We start from the raw sequence: 17010 nt of genomic DNA on the forward strand, positions 1-17010 counted from the left end.
AATCAATATCAAAATCATTCAGCTGTACAATTTTAGCTTACAGAAAAAAAAAAAAAGAAGTACACTCTATGAGAGAGATAGTGAATAAGATGTAATTAATCCTAATTGGGCACTCTTTTTATACTGCCCTCTGCATTCTTCCTCCATTTTTTTTAAAGCATATTCAGCTATGTCTTCCTCTGCTACCCACTATGAGAGACTGATTCTTCGTTCTCCCATCAACATAAAGGTCTCACTGATGAATGTAAATTACGACCTTCCTAGCTGCTTTGTAAGATTACTATCCCTGTATTCATCCTTTGGCCTCCATAGTAACATTATTAGTACGATCAGAACCACGAAAAGGACGAATCACTTACTGTCTACATTTAGTGGAGTGCAACCCTTCGTCTCTTACTGATTTTTTTTTTTTATAGTATTACGGAAATAAAAGCAGCTATGGAATGTGATACTAGCAATATAAACTTGGTAGGGCATAACCCAACATGTTCAGAACTTGTTGAATCCCAGTGTACAATTTATTCTCAAATTACTAATTAATAAATTGATATTCTATACTAGGCTAGTGAACTGTAAATACAATAAAATGTTTTTGAGAAAAATCTCTTGGCGAGAAATCCCAGTTTCCTGAACCTAAGCAATGTCTTAAAGATGGCATTTGTTCCACAGCTAACACAAATCTACCAAACCTATTAAAAACATACAGTATGTTTCTGTATAAATTTGCCCTCTTTAACATTTAAAATCAGTTTCAAAATAGTAATGTAATATTTTGTCAATAATTAAAATTTTGTGAGTGCATTCACAAGAATCCTTTTCAACAGCAACAGTTATTCCCCGTAACTTTCTCCTGAACTTTTAGCCCCATAAGGTTAGCATTCAGGAAGCTCAGCTGCTGTCTAACAAACTTAATTAATCAAAAAGTCATTTCCGAGCTGTAACTACGAGTAAAAGTGCTTCAAGTGTGCTAGCAAGCCTACAAGTTAATCAAAATGCTAATGCAGTACAAATTAAAGTTGTGATTAACATTTCACAGTAGCTGCTTAAGTGAATTGATCACACAAATGGGTTAAGCATTACTCATTTCCTCCAGCCCCAACTGGGAAAAGGTTTGTCATGACGGGGGGGGTTATGTATAAGCAGCACCAAATCATCATTAAACTGTCACCAAGATGCTTCCATACAGCAGTTTGCAAATTATCCACAGTGAGCAAAATCCCCAACACCACGGCCACAAAGGTAACAACCCCCCCCCCCCCCCTTTCACCTCCCCAGACATACCTGTAGAATAAAAGCAGGCAGCAAGTGTTTCCACCTCAGCATTTCCTATGTCCAGGTACTATCACTACAATGCTATTTATTGCTGTCTATTACCTATAAATGAGCATTACTTACAGCATATACTCTTTAAGTTTTCTGATTATTCTGTTATTTTCACTCTCCTTATGTGGAGAATAATAGCAATCAACCATACAGGCTGCTAATAAAATTGCAGATATGGTACTATCACATACTACAGACACACAAAGAAAATGTGTAGTGGCTTTAGAGACTCTGGCCTCTGCTTGTAGTGTCCTTCACTTGGTTCTGCACTGTGAAGTTGATTTGATTGTCTTCCCTTCCTTCAGTTAAGCTGCCCATTTATTTATACTTACAAAAGCATCTATTAAACAAAGCAATTATGTCTTTGCCTGGGCACTTCTGGACAAATCTTGCATACGCAACAGCAAAATAGGCCATGCCTGTAACTCCCACCTTTCAGCAAGTAATTGGCATGCCTGTAATAACACAGCACAAGAGCTCAAAACATACCTTAAGATCTTTAAGAACTTCTCCATTTCCTCATAAGCAGGAAAACAAATGACCCAAGCTGTATGGGTCCCAAAGCCAGTAGTTCTTGTGGCTGTAATGAACTGAGGAGGTTCGGGGAGGATGGAAAGTCCAGAGCAGAGGGACATTCTCATTTGCATAGTCTGGGAACTGCAGCTCAGGCACCTGTGCTGTTTGCAGCTGTATGCAAGCTGTATGCATGCAATTATGGGCAGAAGGCAACTTCTGCCTGAGGAACAGTAGACAGAGCTCCCACCAGCAGCCATGAACAGCCTGCAGGTTACTAGCTTAAGCATTTAATCTGTAAACTAGCTCTTAAGACAGCTGAATTGCTCAGCATGTTTGTGCGATATTTGAAGCTTCTAAACATGTACAATGAAGATGATTCTCAGAATTGTAGCAAAAGATGCAATTGAAATGATCAGAAACAAATTTAACTATTTTGGAATGGGAAAAAGGGGTGCTATGCATATCATTGTCCAGCCAATATGGAAATGCAGTGCTTAACCTGAAAAAGCTTTATATTTCATTTCAAAATTAGATTCTTCAGAGGGATAACATGATTGGGAAAGGCAGGCCATCAGCAGCAGAGCCACGAGGGCCTCATTTCAGAGCCGTGCACATTTCCCATGCACACTATGCTTTATTGTGCGGTTCAGAGCCTGACTTCCTGCCCATCTTCTCTCAGTGCACAGGTACCCTACTGAGATGCATTTAACACATCCATGGGTAAACACTTCTTAAAGGTTAAGTCTGGGCTCCATGGCAGTTCTACTCCTGGCAATATTAAAATATTTTATCAACGATTATGCTAGAAGTGGAGGCTTGTGGCCAATCCCAATGCAAAGCCAGCAACTGTCACATTTATTTCATAGAAGAAACTGCCCTGAGTAAACTGAGACTGATGGTATTACTACCTCAATTATCCATTTCAATTAACGCAAATATAGGCGACAGCCTTAGAACACCAGAATAAGAACTGATCGCTGAATACACAGTCACAAAATACAAGGCTTCACAAAAGAAGTAAGAAAGAGATTAGATTTAGTCCATTTCACATACTCCTAAATCAGGTAGAGGAAAAAAGATGGGGTATTGTCTTTGCAGTAATAATTATATCTCTATAAAAATATTGGACAAACCATTTCATTAGATTTTTTTTTTTAAATGTTCTGCAAGAAGTGGAGAAATGTTTGAATTTGCTCAACTGCTGGAGTGCTCAGCACCATCCTACTGACACCTTTTTTTTTTCTGAGTGAAAAACAATGCAGATTGTGTGTGAGGCTTGAAGAGAATATGCAGGCAGCTGTAATTATATTAAAGGTAACAGGCAAATAAAAATTATGTCTTACCCCAAGATCACATACGAATTAATGCAAAGTTTTTGAGACATGGAAACCTTCTGTACTTTATCTATGGCAGCCTGTCAGTGATAACAAAAAAACTTGTTACTTTCTCATTCAAGGTTTTCAGTGTAGAGCAGGGACATTCCTCCCATCTGGTCAATGCCCCAGTGGTCGGACGTTCATTACAAAATTGAGTGTGGGAACAGTTCAGCATTCACCTTCCAGAAGGTTATATATCACTACTCCCGATATTTCTCCAGTAAAAGGAACGGTGAATTTCATCCTGGGTAAGTAGATACTAACCTTTATCTTGCTGTAACAAACTACATTTAAACATAACAAATTCTAACTATGGAAAAACTGTAACAGAATACATTTCTTCCATTTTGTATGGCAACAATTACATTCTTCTTTAGAGTCACCCTCCTGACTCCTCAAATCCTGTTAACGCTGTGGCAAAATCTGGCAAGATGCTCTTTTTGCTCCTAGTTGTGACATCACAGCTTATGGCTTCTCTCTTTCATCATGAGTATAGATCAACAGAATTCTAACATAAAAATAAAACAGAAATCTCAGCAAAAGTAATTTAAGAGTGGTTGCATGCATTTCCTATTAGAAGTGAAATCTTACCACAGCACATTAAAGAAAACTGTGAGAGCGCCTGTTTTGTTGCATTCATAGAAAGATTTTAGTAACATGAACATTATGTTCTTAGAAGGGCAGCAGAACTGACTACACAAAAGCAGCTGATCACTCTGTTGGTTTCTTATGGATTTTACAGTAACAAAAAAAGAGTCAAGAATTGCAATATATATATATAAATTTATATTAAACCAACCCTGCTCAAGAGTCCTACCCTAGAGGGAGAAGAAAGATGGAAGGGATTCCTACACAGGCCACTATAAAATCCTAAAAGTTTGTAATTTAAGAAGTTTATTTCTTTAGGCTATGAATAATTCTGTTTGTGTTATTACAGTGATCTTGTTTCAGTGCTTCATGTGTATACTGAGGAGGAGAGGGGTAAATTATAAAAGACAGTACTTTATGAATATTTAGAATTGCAATAATCCTGACATTTGTCTCACAGTTACGCAGAATATGTATGTGTAGGGCACATATGGATGTATGATATGGAGGCTTTGCCAGCAACTCACCAGTACATGTCATGTTCAGTTTAGCAATTAAATTGGAATGGCAGCTCATTCCTTATGTGGAACATGAAATAGTACAAATATAATTTCTAAATCTGGATGAAATCTCCTCATAGAAAAAGTGAAAGTTCTGAACAACTACTGCAGGCCAAATGACTTCACTGCATTTTGAAAATTTTAGCTGATGCATTTTCCTGATGATTTGAGGCAATCCATCAGCTACTTTTAGTTAGCTGATGCTGTTAACATAGTTTTCTGACTGACCACTAACACCATTCAGCCTAAAGTCACCGGTGAAGAAGGAGGGCCAGAGGATGCCGGTGGAGTTACACAACATGTGGGATGTGAAAAGCACCATTGGAGAGAAAGAAGATGTAGGTGAAGACAGCACAGAAGAGTGGAGACGTTTGTTTGCCTGTGGTGGAAAGAGACTTGCTTACCTGCAGTGGCTAGAGATGATAAATCTGCTCTGCAGAGGACCTGGGATAGAGACCCTCTGTATATACTGAGATACAACCATTTGTAAAAGCTCTTTGAAAGATCTTAGTTTCTTGGAAGAGAAACACAGCGCCTATACGGAAAGTCTATCTGTTGCTCACATACCAGCCAGCACAAACGACAGTTTATGTTTGGTTCACTACTGGAATATTAGCTATACAACCTTAATACCTAAAGTACTTTGTATGTAAATAAACAAAACTTCAACACAACTCAAAAAACAACTCCGTCTCTGCTGAATTTTACTTTTGGGGGCACGCGAGCGCGTGTTCACACACAAACACAGAACATCACCCACTGAATATGTTTATCAATGGATCCCTCTATGGTTCAGTTCCTTTTCTCACAACTAACATCTTTTTTTCCACCTCTGTTGACCCCGAGTTCATCAGCAGGTCAGTGCTAAGGAAAAAGGTAACAACCAGTATTGAAAGTGTAACCCTGTCTATTGCTTAGATTCTGGGAACTTTAACCTCCGTTTGGAAAGCGTGACTAATAAGATGGAACAAATATTCTCCCAAGAGATGTAAACCATGCGCCAACTTCAAAATACAAATGTGCTTGCATGTTTTTCTTTTTCTTTGAAAACAGGAACCTTTTTTTTTTTTTTTTTTTTTTTTTTAAGATGACTTAAGGCACTGTATGGAATGATATTCTGCATTTTACTTCAATTGAAAAGAACTGTTAAACGTTTTATGTTTTCTTCTGAGCGATTATGTTTCTGAAATACATATAAGACAATTAAAAATACATTGCTTAGTACTGCAGGATAAATATTGAGAAAGATAACTATCAAAAAGAATCTTTAATTTACTTTTTTCCCCCAAATTAGCCCCCCAAATGCTAATTTCACAAACATTTAAATGAACTTTAATTATTATCTATGAAACAAAGGTGAATTTTCTTACCTAAGTGACATTCTCTGTTAATAACTGTATATTATGAATAATAGCTGTTCATATATTCAAGCTTTCAGCAACATGATTTTATAGATTTGAAATCTTGGGAGTAGAATTGCATTCAAGCACTGCTGCTTGACAAATTTGAGACTGTAGCAGTAAAGTCTTATTCTGTTGATTTGCTTCTTACTTTTCTTTTTCTTAATTTTAATTTTGCCTGGTTCAATATTAGTATTATAAGCTCATAATTTTTGCTAGCATAAGGTTGAGACCCACCCTAATCATTGGACACCAAATTGTCAGTGGTATTTTTTCTGTCTAGAGCATTGATTAATTATCTCTCAGAGACTAATCTGTAAAACTGGTAGGCTTGACACAATGATGGCAGTTACCACACTGCCAACATCCTTCAAATAAGATGAGACTCATTCTTGTAGATGACATATAGATCACTGAAGATATTAAAATCTGAGCAAACAAAAACGTAGACGGAAAGAATTACTGTCCCTCTTTCACAGATATGGAACTGAGGAAGACCAAAAAGAACAGTTTGTTGAAGGTGTCTGATCTTCAAGAACCTGTGAATGAGTCCTTGTCCAGCTCTGCTATAGAGAATACTATTACTTCTCTCTGGCAGAAACAGAGGGTCAATCTGTTCTCTGTATCAGCTGGAGCTCAGCCTTCTTCCCACTCTTCAGATATTGCAGCATTCTATTGCAAAGTTAAATTGTTGTTTTAAAATTCTTTTGAGGCATGCAGCTATGCATGTGATTGCTTGTTACCAGTACTCTCCATGGTCAGTTTAGTTCCTGTGGGTTGAGATTTCTGTACAACTGTAAAAGTCACAAACCTCCAGATTGTCTTTAAAATCTGTGTTTAAAAACGTGATCTTTGACTCTGTGATAATTGGGAAATAGAAGACATGTCTTTTCACAAGCCAGAGAAAAACCCAGTATCTTGTCCCAAATTACATTTCAAAACGCATTTTACTTATGCTTGGCAGTGACTAGAATGCTTTTGGATGCTAGAAAAATAAATGTACCCATGGAAGACAGGTTCTTGGGGGGTCAGCATAAAAATCTGCAGGGAACAAATCCGTGCAGGAATGACTTATACTCAACATTCCACAATTCGGACGCAGAAAGCCATTGCATATGAAATAAGAGGAGAACCCAGTGGCAACAGATGCCTCCAAACAGCGCCAAAGTTTTTTACCTTAAGTTGGTTTACCTTCAGTTTTGTAAAGTGCGCATCTTCATGGGCATCTAGTTCCTCCCTAAACATAGTGATATTACACTGTGCAGTGCCAGTTCTCCACAAGACAATGAAAGAAATCTTTAGATTTTTATGTATTCAAAATATTGCAACATGCTAACAGTGAATATTAAAACAACAGCACTTAAATACTGAAATGAATTACTATACCTGACATATTCTAATCGCTTGGTCCAGCACTGTCTTTGTATCAGTTGCATAATCTGGACAAGGCAACATGGCATGACTGAAGTGGGCTTGCAGCAGGAGGTGTGTTTTTGTGTGTGAACTGTCAAATGAATGAGGATTCACTTCAATTGGAAGATGTTTTGCCAGTTCACTGTTCATCTGGTCTTCATTGTGTCTCACAGGTAGATCGGTGTACTCCTCAGCATTCTTAAAAAAAAAAGAAAAAAAGGATAAAATATACTTAAACATTGTAATTAGCTTCAAAATAATTGTTTTTCTTTTCTGAGACATTAAAAGTATATGCATTTAATTTACTACATCTAGATTTCATTGCTAAAATAGCATTTTAATATTAAGATAGCTTCTTATCAAAATCACGTTTATGGGAAGACAATAGCTAGTGAAATATTAAAAAATATTCACTCAATTACAGGGTTTTAAAAACTTTTCTATGTTGTTTTTACAACTAGAGAGGAAGAAAATAAAAGCAGTGAAATACACACACTCATTGGATGAACTCAGTATCTGAGATGACCTTCTACAGATATCCTACCCCAGTTGGCTCACAAAAACATAGTAAAGTTAGCTATAAAGAAGTCAAGAACTCACAATTTCATTTTTCAGGGTTTTTACTTAAAAACACTTTTTTTTTTTCCAATCAGAGATTGAAAAAAGATCTGTTTTTTATTTTAAATGAATTTTAAAATGTATTTTCATTATTTTGAGAGTCAATGTCCAAGTAACAGATGACCTGTGATCACAGCAAACAGCCAAATTGTTAAGTAGGTGCTGAAAACTATCCTCTGTGCTCCAGAATGGACTAATACCATTCACGTAAAAATGAAAACTGCCTAAGAACTTTCTCACTGTTGTGTAAAGGAAGTGCACACAAACAGGTAATCGATGTAGTTATTACCAGCAGCATCCTTGGGGCTGAGGGCAACAAGTATGACTGTCCAAGAAGCCAGAACAGAGATGCTCAGTCTCCTAAAGAGTGGAAGTCTCTCTCAGAGACTCAGATTGCCTCTGAAAGTAATATTCAACAGAAGCATCCTAAGAACTAGAACTTGGGCTGCAGAGTCTATTCTATGACATAATTCGTGATGTTTTCCTCCACAAAATCCTCTTGTACATGTATGCATACATATTCTTGATTAGAATGAGAATGATCTTTCTAAAATATAAGATTTGCAAGTAAAGTAAGAGTTTTATAATATGTGATATCTTTTCCATTTGTAATTTAAGAGAATATATTTCTTTTATCACAAAATTTTGGGTAGCCTGACGGGCTTCTGAACTATGGGTTTAGCAAAGAGACCATTAAATTAAAGCATTCAAGGTTTTATATTCCTCTTAACTTATAGATTCAATCTCCAATCAAACTTCCTGCAATGCCATAATAATTAAATATTTACCGAGAAACCAGTGCAGAGTAAGGTAAAGAAAAACTGTAAGTTTAGACCACCTAACAGAACTACCTAAATGAATTGCAAAGTACTGTATCCATTCATTAATGCCCTAACACAGAGAGGTTTTTTGGCACTTTCTAAAAAAAGAAAAGCTACATAGCTGTTTTTCACCCTCCTCCCCCCACCAAACTGACAGCACAAACATTTTCTATTTTGTTTAACTGCACAAAGAAACTACACCTAAAGGGTGATATAAATAGAAAAGAAAAGATAGATATTAGACAATTTACTATTTGGAAAGGAAACCAGAATGTCATTAATTTATTTCATATCTCAACTGCAGATTAGAAGTGAAGACTGTCTAAAGACAACTGCTGCTTAATCCGAGATGTCTCTGCTAGATCTCTTGTGAAAACTGTGGTCATTTATTCTCTGAACCTAAGGTCACAATCTTTTTAAGCCCTATAGAAGGTTGCATGTTTGCTTCACTCTTTTTATTTAACTTGCTTCTCCTTCAAAGATATTTTAAAGAATATTTACCAAGGAGATTTTTTACTTAGTTTTACTTTGCAGTTTAAAGTAGCAGAAAGAAGAAGGATCAGCCAAGTCACTGCAGACCAATTGGTACTCCTCAAAATGTGTTTTCACTAATTCTTTCCCAGCACATGTTTTATTTACCTCCAAAACACTCCCCTTATTTTAAACAACTTGCCTACTTAATTTCCTGTTTGTGATCACTGACTGTAAGTAAGTGAGGTTCATTTTCTTATCTGCATCATGTAGGTAATTAAAGGAAATTGAGAATGGGTAGTGAAGCTTTTATACAACTGAGAATGAAGCTGAATGGAGGGCACCGAGGTCAGCAGAGTCCATTATATTTTTATGTGAGAGGCCAGTATGTCTACCCTGTCCTTGTTTGCTTAGTGTAGGCTGGACAGACTACTAACTGCAAATCTGTTTCTCTGATTTGCCCAGCTGTCCTTGAATAAAGACATCTTCCATTGCAAAATGTTAAATGACAGTGATTGACAACTCTGTGATGAACTCTGCTCGTAACCCCCTGCTACTGTTTTCAGGTTGCACAAGAAAAGACAGAATAAAGAAACATCCTTTGTAATCACCTCAAATGGGACCTGCTGTTCACTCAATATTTTTTCATTTTAGTTTTCCTTTTCATTATGAATCTCAATCTGTTCTGCAAAGGCTGTAGGCTCAACTGTTCTGCACAATATAGACTATATATTACTTTAGTACACTGCCTCTGAATACTGTTCTTACTTCCATGGATGAGGAAACAGATCAAATTACGTATCAATCATTAATCATCATTCTAAAGTCAAGAAACTTACTACAAACTTTATAGTTAAACCACAAAGAGCTGCTGTGCATTTTTCACTTTCCCTTTTTCTTCCATTAATCGGGACTACTGAAGCCCATGTGCTAATAGCGTTTGCAAGCCCCTGCACAGTTAAGCATAACTTGTAGGGGGATACTGGGAGATAATCAGGAATTTTAGCTATGGTTCTGCAATCAAGCATTTGGCCATTGCGTCACATCTCTCTCTTTTCTACGGGAATTTCCCAATAATGTCTTCTTTTGGGCATTAGAGACCACCACATTGTTTTGAGGGTGTCAGAGTCATCTCAAACCTACACTTCATCCTGTATGTGATGCAGGGCCACATAGGAAACAGTGACTTGCTTTGCCAGTGAGAAACATCACACACACCTGCATACACTTGATAGTTTCATTTTACAAGGCCCAGGGGCTATTCTGATAATTGAATTCTGCTTCCTGCATAACCTCAGCCACAGAATCCTTAGAGTCCTGGCTGGATCATGCAACACCATGCTCCAAATATGCACCTTTTCATCACCCTTTATTTGAATTGTTCTAAAAGTAAACAACTAATTTTAAAATAAATGTTTTGCATTTTTGGGGGGCTACATTTTTTTTTTTTTTCAGATATTTGATATTTTTATTCCTTCTTCTTGGAGACTGAAGAGTCTATTCTCAAATTTCTCTTCCTCATGTTTGGGCTGTCATCATACCTTAGCTTTCTGTGACAGCTACATTCAGTTCTGAATTGCTCAGTGTCCCATATTCAGCTGATTATCAACACAATTACCAAAAAAATGAAGCAGAATGTTTATTTCCGATCAGCTTCCTAAGTGATCCAGACCTTAATGTGCTAGTGAGCTGGTGAGGCTTGTTTCAATGTTCATTTATAAAAATGTTTCTCTCTCTCGGCTTCAGATCTGAGTCTGCAAGGATATGCAATCAAATCACACCCTGATCCTCAGAATATATTCAAGTAACTATGAGGTATTTGAGGAGTCAGACTGAACTGAAATGCAAATAAGGTATCCAGTATGCTAAGTACTATGCTCCACAGTGCCCACAGGGCTAAAACCATCAGATTTTCTCTCTACTCACAAAATGTATAAGGTTGGCTGAAATTACTGATTTATAGTAAAAGCTGAACTCTAGACTTATATACCACATGTAAACCTTCTGAAATATTTTATACACCAAGTAACTACCTCTTCTCACCTGTCTATAAGATAGAAGAAGGTACTTGTTGAGAATAGACAGAAATGGGATCAAGGTGAGCAACTAAGCTTGAATATTTTAAGTTCAGTTCAGTCATGGGAACAGTAAAACTTATAAAGTTAATGAGTTCTAGACTTTAAAGAGCAGCTGATTAATTTGTAACAATGAGGGTCTAAACCAAACCAAAAATAGTTTCTCACATTCCAGGGCTGAACCAGTAGTCTTTCCTTTAGCGATGCTGTATTGGAAACTACCTTAGAATTGACCGACTTTATGTTCCTTTTCTTTATATTGATACAGTGAAGTCAAGCACACCATATTTTGAACTTTAAAAACCTGCTACATGTTTTGCTCTCTTTCAAGTTTCTGGTGCAAAGAGAGAAGACCAGTGAAAAATATTCTCAGAAAATTTGATAGCAAAATTAACAGTCACTAAGTGAAAGTGTTTAAAATCGGTGCCTGCAGTAAATTACTACTAGAAGTAATAAACAGAACAATAAAAAAAGAGAAAAGATGAGGACCATTTTTAGTTAATATAGTAAACGTATCATCTTTTTCTAATGGCTGTTCTGCACTTTATGCATTAAATTTTAGTTCTCTGCTATCAGAAGTTCAAAGGTAGGCCAATGTGCAATCATTTTTTTTCAAGTAAAAAAATGCAAACTGACCACATGCTTAAAAACTGTTTTTCAGCTCACCCCAAATCTAAAGTAGATTGACAAACAGAATTGGAGAAGTACTGGCTAGAATTATTGCTCTGAAAATTATATCTTTGTTAGTGATTCCACTATAAACTTCAATTTTAAGGAGTTTATAGGGTAGCCCATAAACATACATGCCTTTGTGTCAGTTTTATGGAACATAATTCAAACTTCCAAAGTTTAATTTTTTGTTTGTTTGCTTGTTATTTTACTCTTGTATTTAAAAGGCCTTGGACAATATCCCAGTTAAAGACAGTTACAAACATATATTACTAGTTATAGGTTTTGAGAACAAATATTATGCACATTTGCAAGATTCATATGATAGACAAACAGGAAAAAAAAATCTACCAGTTTAGAGTTGCTACATTACACAGTGATATTTAGACTGGAAGGCCTCTTTTAGACAGCAGACACTTGCACAAAGAAGTACTCTGAAGACAAACTTTGCAGAAGTGACATGCCAGATTTGCAGGGCAGCCTGGCCTGCTCTTTTAAGAAACAGGCAGGCTGACTTTTGTTGAGATCTTCAACAATGGCAAACATGATGCAAAAGGAGAAAACAAAAATTGGCAGGCAAGATTAGAGAAAATATATTTACTACATGATAGCGTAATTCATCACAGAGGCCACTTCTAAACATGCTACTTGCTTTCATATACCATATAACATCTCTCCCTGTCAGCTCCATGTGTATGTGGCAGTGCAATTGAACAGCGTCCAGCACGTCAGAGCCAACTCTGCAGTGCAGTCCCTTTCCCATGGGGGCCTTCCCACCCCTTCCCACCAGTGTCAGCTGCTGGCGGGGAGGAAAGGCAGACAGCAAACCCTTGTGCCAGCCCCTGTGCTGCAGGGCAGGCAGGAGTCAGGGTGGCCGCCCCTGGGCAGCAGCTGGCCCTGGCTGTGGAGAAGGGGCTCTCTCTCTGGCACTGGTGCCTCCCACTGGGGCTCTGCCTGCCTGAACTCCAGCCTGGGTAATAGCAAAATGCTCTTGCCACTTCTCCAGCACTTCGTTGGAGTACCTTCCACTCCCTACTTTTGGAAAAAAGACAGGAGGAAAACAAACAGATATGCATAGGAGAGCTACGGGATAAGAGTACCTTCTCAGTATCTTTTTGGAACAAATACTAACCTTTAACTATTTTACTTGTTTTTCCATTAATGGTTAATACATTCTTACAGAAAGAGATACGTGTCAACAACAAAAAAAGTATAGTATTCAAATTGTAAAGGTAACTCAATTAACTATGTAGGAGCAAAATACTGAGACTGGGGTATTCTGGACTCTGTCTCTAGTTTTAAGACTCACCAGGGAAGGCATTGGAAATTTCCAGCTAAGCATGAGAAATTGAAGAGATAAAGTTGTAAAACCCATCAAAATGCAATTATGTAAAAAAGCTAATCTAAGATTAAAATAATAATAATTTATAATTATGTTTCAGGATTTAAAATGGGCACATTTCAGTATTGGGATCTACAAACTTAGTTTATAAGAACATACAGGTTAAAAGTACTTACAATTCTTATAAAGTTCTCACATTACCGATCAGAGAAATTATATATAATTGTATCCTCAGATTTCTCACTTTAAACAGACAATTGTTTAATGTTTTCTGAAATAGTTGCATCTGACAAACACCACAAATTTTACAATTACAGAGATCATAAAAAGCACAAGCTAGGGCAATGAAACAGTTGAGTGATCACTTAAAAATACCCCGAACGGTTTAGATTTCACAAGTTTACCTCTTACTTAAAACATCCAAACTACAAACTACTGATGACATTCCTGATGACCAGAGGTCAGGAGTTTGAAAGACCTTTGCCACTGTGCACAGAGCAATAAGAGGTCAGCAATATTAGCTACCAGTAGCATGGAGTGACCTGGCAGACTGGGGAACTTCTAAAGTATGAAGTTAAATTACAGAGCTCTGCTTCAGCATGGAGCTGCTAAAAGAAAATGCAAGAGTGCTAATACATGTGCGAGAGAGGACTGTATGAAATAGCAATAATTTGACATGTAAAAAAGATTCTTAGCAAAGATTCTTAGCACTTCTGTAATAACTTGAAAGTCAATTTGTCTTTTTTTTTTGGTGAAATTTTCTAAGCGTATCAGAGAAGTCACGTTTCACTGTACAAGAAAATAAAGTAATAGATAATAAAATCATTGTAGTTGGTTTACCAAGTACTAAAATATATACTTACAGAATCATTTTGCTTCAGAATTATTTACTTTTTAAATTATGTACTTTACTATACCATATTAAAACAAGGAATGAATTCATGATTTTCAGGAAGCCTTAACTTTCACAATCCATATTTCATAAGTTTATGATCACAATCATAATTCAGTGCTACTTTTTTGGCAAATCCTAATAAAAAACATTCTTACAATACGTTCATTATTCCCCCAAATGTGAAGGTACTTTCATAGTATTAAGCCTGTGCATCGTTCATAAAGATGGCTTTATTTCACTCTCAGGTTTTTAAGTCACTAAGCCTGCAATGCTTGCACAATTCGAGAAAAAATAAATGCAAAAAGAAGAGTAAAGGAAGACAAAAATAAGAGCAAACATCTGAAACTGATATGGCATACACATTATTCACCTAGAATAAGCTACTTTGACCATAGCAAATAAATATAAATTGAATGGTACAAATTCCATTTATAAAGTGAATTATAGTGACGTGAGAGAATTATTACATTTTATCACTGGAAATGGTATATTTGAGATTTTCAGCTCTCCAAGATACCTGACTTTTCCTATTACTTTTCATGAGAATGCTATGAACCTGCACATTCTGAATGCATTATAATCACCATGTTTTTTTTATATCTCAATATCTAGATTGGACAGTGACCCACAATTTTCTTCCCTTGTAATCTCAAGTCATATTATGGGAAATATTTAAAAACCACTGGTTTTGGTCATATTGAAATTTCTGCAATAATACAGAAAAGCTTTTCAGTACATGAACTCAGTAACGTGCTAACAGAAAAATGGGAAAATCTCTCTGACTATACATTCAAAAGTGTGATTGTCATGAGAAATCTATTTCAGTTCCATTTGGACGTTTGTCCACATTTTGAAGCTGAGTTTGGCTCAATTAGCTGGCTCAAATGCTGATTGAGATGATGATAGCAATAAAAATTGTAATAGCAAATCTTGGCATGCAACTTTCCCTGGGAAAGCGTTCAGTCGTTTTCCATCTTCAGTTTTGATCCTCCATTGGGATCTTTCAGTGCAGAGCCCAGATCCAGGGAAGAAGTTAACAGACCTCTGCATTAAGTTAACGCAACTCCACATGGAGACAGGAATAAGCACTATTAATTCTCAATGTGAAATAGGGCCCGTACATACTGTATATGTTGATGGCAAGCTGTAAAAGCTCTGCGTGTTGAAAACCGGATTTCAGATCCGCTGACCTGTGGCAGCTCCCCTAGTGGGGAGCCACAAACACACACTGCTGCATTTTTCTACTGGATTAAATTCCGGATCTAGACTACTATGTGACCAGAGACAAAAGGGAATAAAAAGTTCACAAGCATGAATACCTGTCATCATGTGGTGAACTGACTAGTGGTCTCTGTTCAAGAGAGGCTCAGTCCCAGAATAATAGAAAAACAATGTGAACTGGCAGAAATATATGGGAAACTTGGAAGGTGCCTACATGCACAATGTCTTTTTTTGCAAGCCAGTGCTACTGGTCTCACTCTGAGCAGCAAAACTTTTAAATGAAAATAGTTTAACATAGTAAAAAAACACCCAACAACCAACAACTGTGAGAGGAAGTGACAGCTGCTACAAGTAAATTTTAATAAGGGTAGTTCCCTGCTGATAAAAACTGGCACATCTCCACTCATTTCAGTAGAACTATGTAGATTAACATTGCTTGAAAATCTAACCCAATGTTATGAAGAACTCAAGAGCTACAAGGTAATGCAGAGGTAGAAGAAGATAATTACAATGGTCTGGAAGAAGGGCTATCACTGAGTAAACAATTAGTAAAAGGAAAAATAATTGAAATCTATTAAACATTTAAGACAGTCTGCCATTATTTTGTTGTGCTTAACTTGAAAACATTCTACTAATAATGAATGACAGGAGTTTAGACAAACTGAGTAACATGTTAAAAATGGCCTTTAACCACATATGACATTAATGGAACATCCCTTTACCCGAATGGGACATACCATGCATTACTATGGCAGATGTAACTTATTTTGGATGGCCAGTTACAAATTTTCTGGATGATGTTCACTGCACACAGATTTACGAGAACACCGTAAACTCAGTTTTCTTACATATACCATATCTTTTCTACCTGTAAATACAAACATTCATCTAAACTACATTGTCAAAGCTGTATTTACAAAAAATATATGGAAAGACAACTGATGATTAGGAGAGTTGCACCTATTTTGCCTCTCGTGTAAAGTTTTGAGAACTTCTTTCAAAAGACAAAGAAAACAGAGATTTTCAGTACCAGATGTCTGGGAAGATCCCATTTGGATTTGAGCTACTTAAATTTGCAATCATGTATTTATACATCTAACAGAGCTTCTGTTTCCCCTAGAATCTGAAAATTAACTAGCTTTGTAGCATCTTCCTTGATCTGCCACCCGTGCCCTGAGGATTAGAGACTCCACCTGAGCTTGTTTTACAAGCATAACAGAAAAAATTAATCTCTGCTGGCAGCGATCCCACTGGGATACTGATGAATAATGATATCCCTCTCTTGCTGCCCTCTCAGTCCACTAGAAAAGCCACTCTAACCCAGCAACGTGGAAACCGCTGAAACCATTCCAGCTGTGGATTAGCAGGCAGTCAAGCATCCATCTGTTCTGTGTGAATCAAGAGAAAGCAAACATGCATTCTTATAGCTGAAGAAGTATTCAAATTAGCATCTTATATGACTGCATATAGTAAATACTAAGACAATCATATACAGAAGAAAAAAATAATCTATTATCTACACCTGATGTTTATATTCCCTTGCTGCCTTTAGGAAATGATAAAAGTTCAAATTAATCTCATTAGCCTACAGAATACTGTGCAATCAATAATTTAATATGTTTAAGATAAAATTTCTTAATATTGTATGCATCAGTTGTATTTACAAAATATTTTGTAAGTATACATGCATACATGCACTAAAGAGTGTAAGCAAATATGGTA

The 17010-nt window shown here is 36.6% G+C and overlaps 1 protein-coding gene across 2 annotated transcripts in view; it reads right to left on the bottom strand.

Moving 5' to 3' along the window:
- The window catches only part of ASCC3 (activating signal cointegrator 1 complex subunit 3), a 281426-nt gene that overhangs the window by 14998 nt on the left and 249418 nt on the right, over nucleotides 1-17010 (bottom strand). For both annotated transcript variants that reach the window (XM_040551468.1, XM_040551467.1), the window contains exon 37: nucleotides 7150-7374. In XM_040551468.1, coding sequence (XP_040407402.1) covers nucleotides 7150-7374 — 225 coding nt within the window. The remainder of the gene's footprint in view (nucleotides 1-7149; nucleotides 7375-17010) is intronic.

Source organism: Cygnus olor, chromosome 3 (genome assembly GCF_009769625.2).
Source record: "Cygnus olor isolate bCygOlo1 chromosome 3, bCygOlo1.pri.v2, whole genome shotgun sequence".
Classification (NCBI taxonomy): Eukaryota; Metazoa; Chordata; class Aves; order Anseriformes; family Anatidae; genus Cygnus; species Cygnus olor.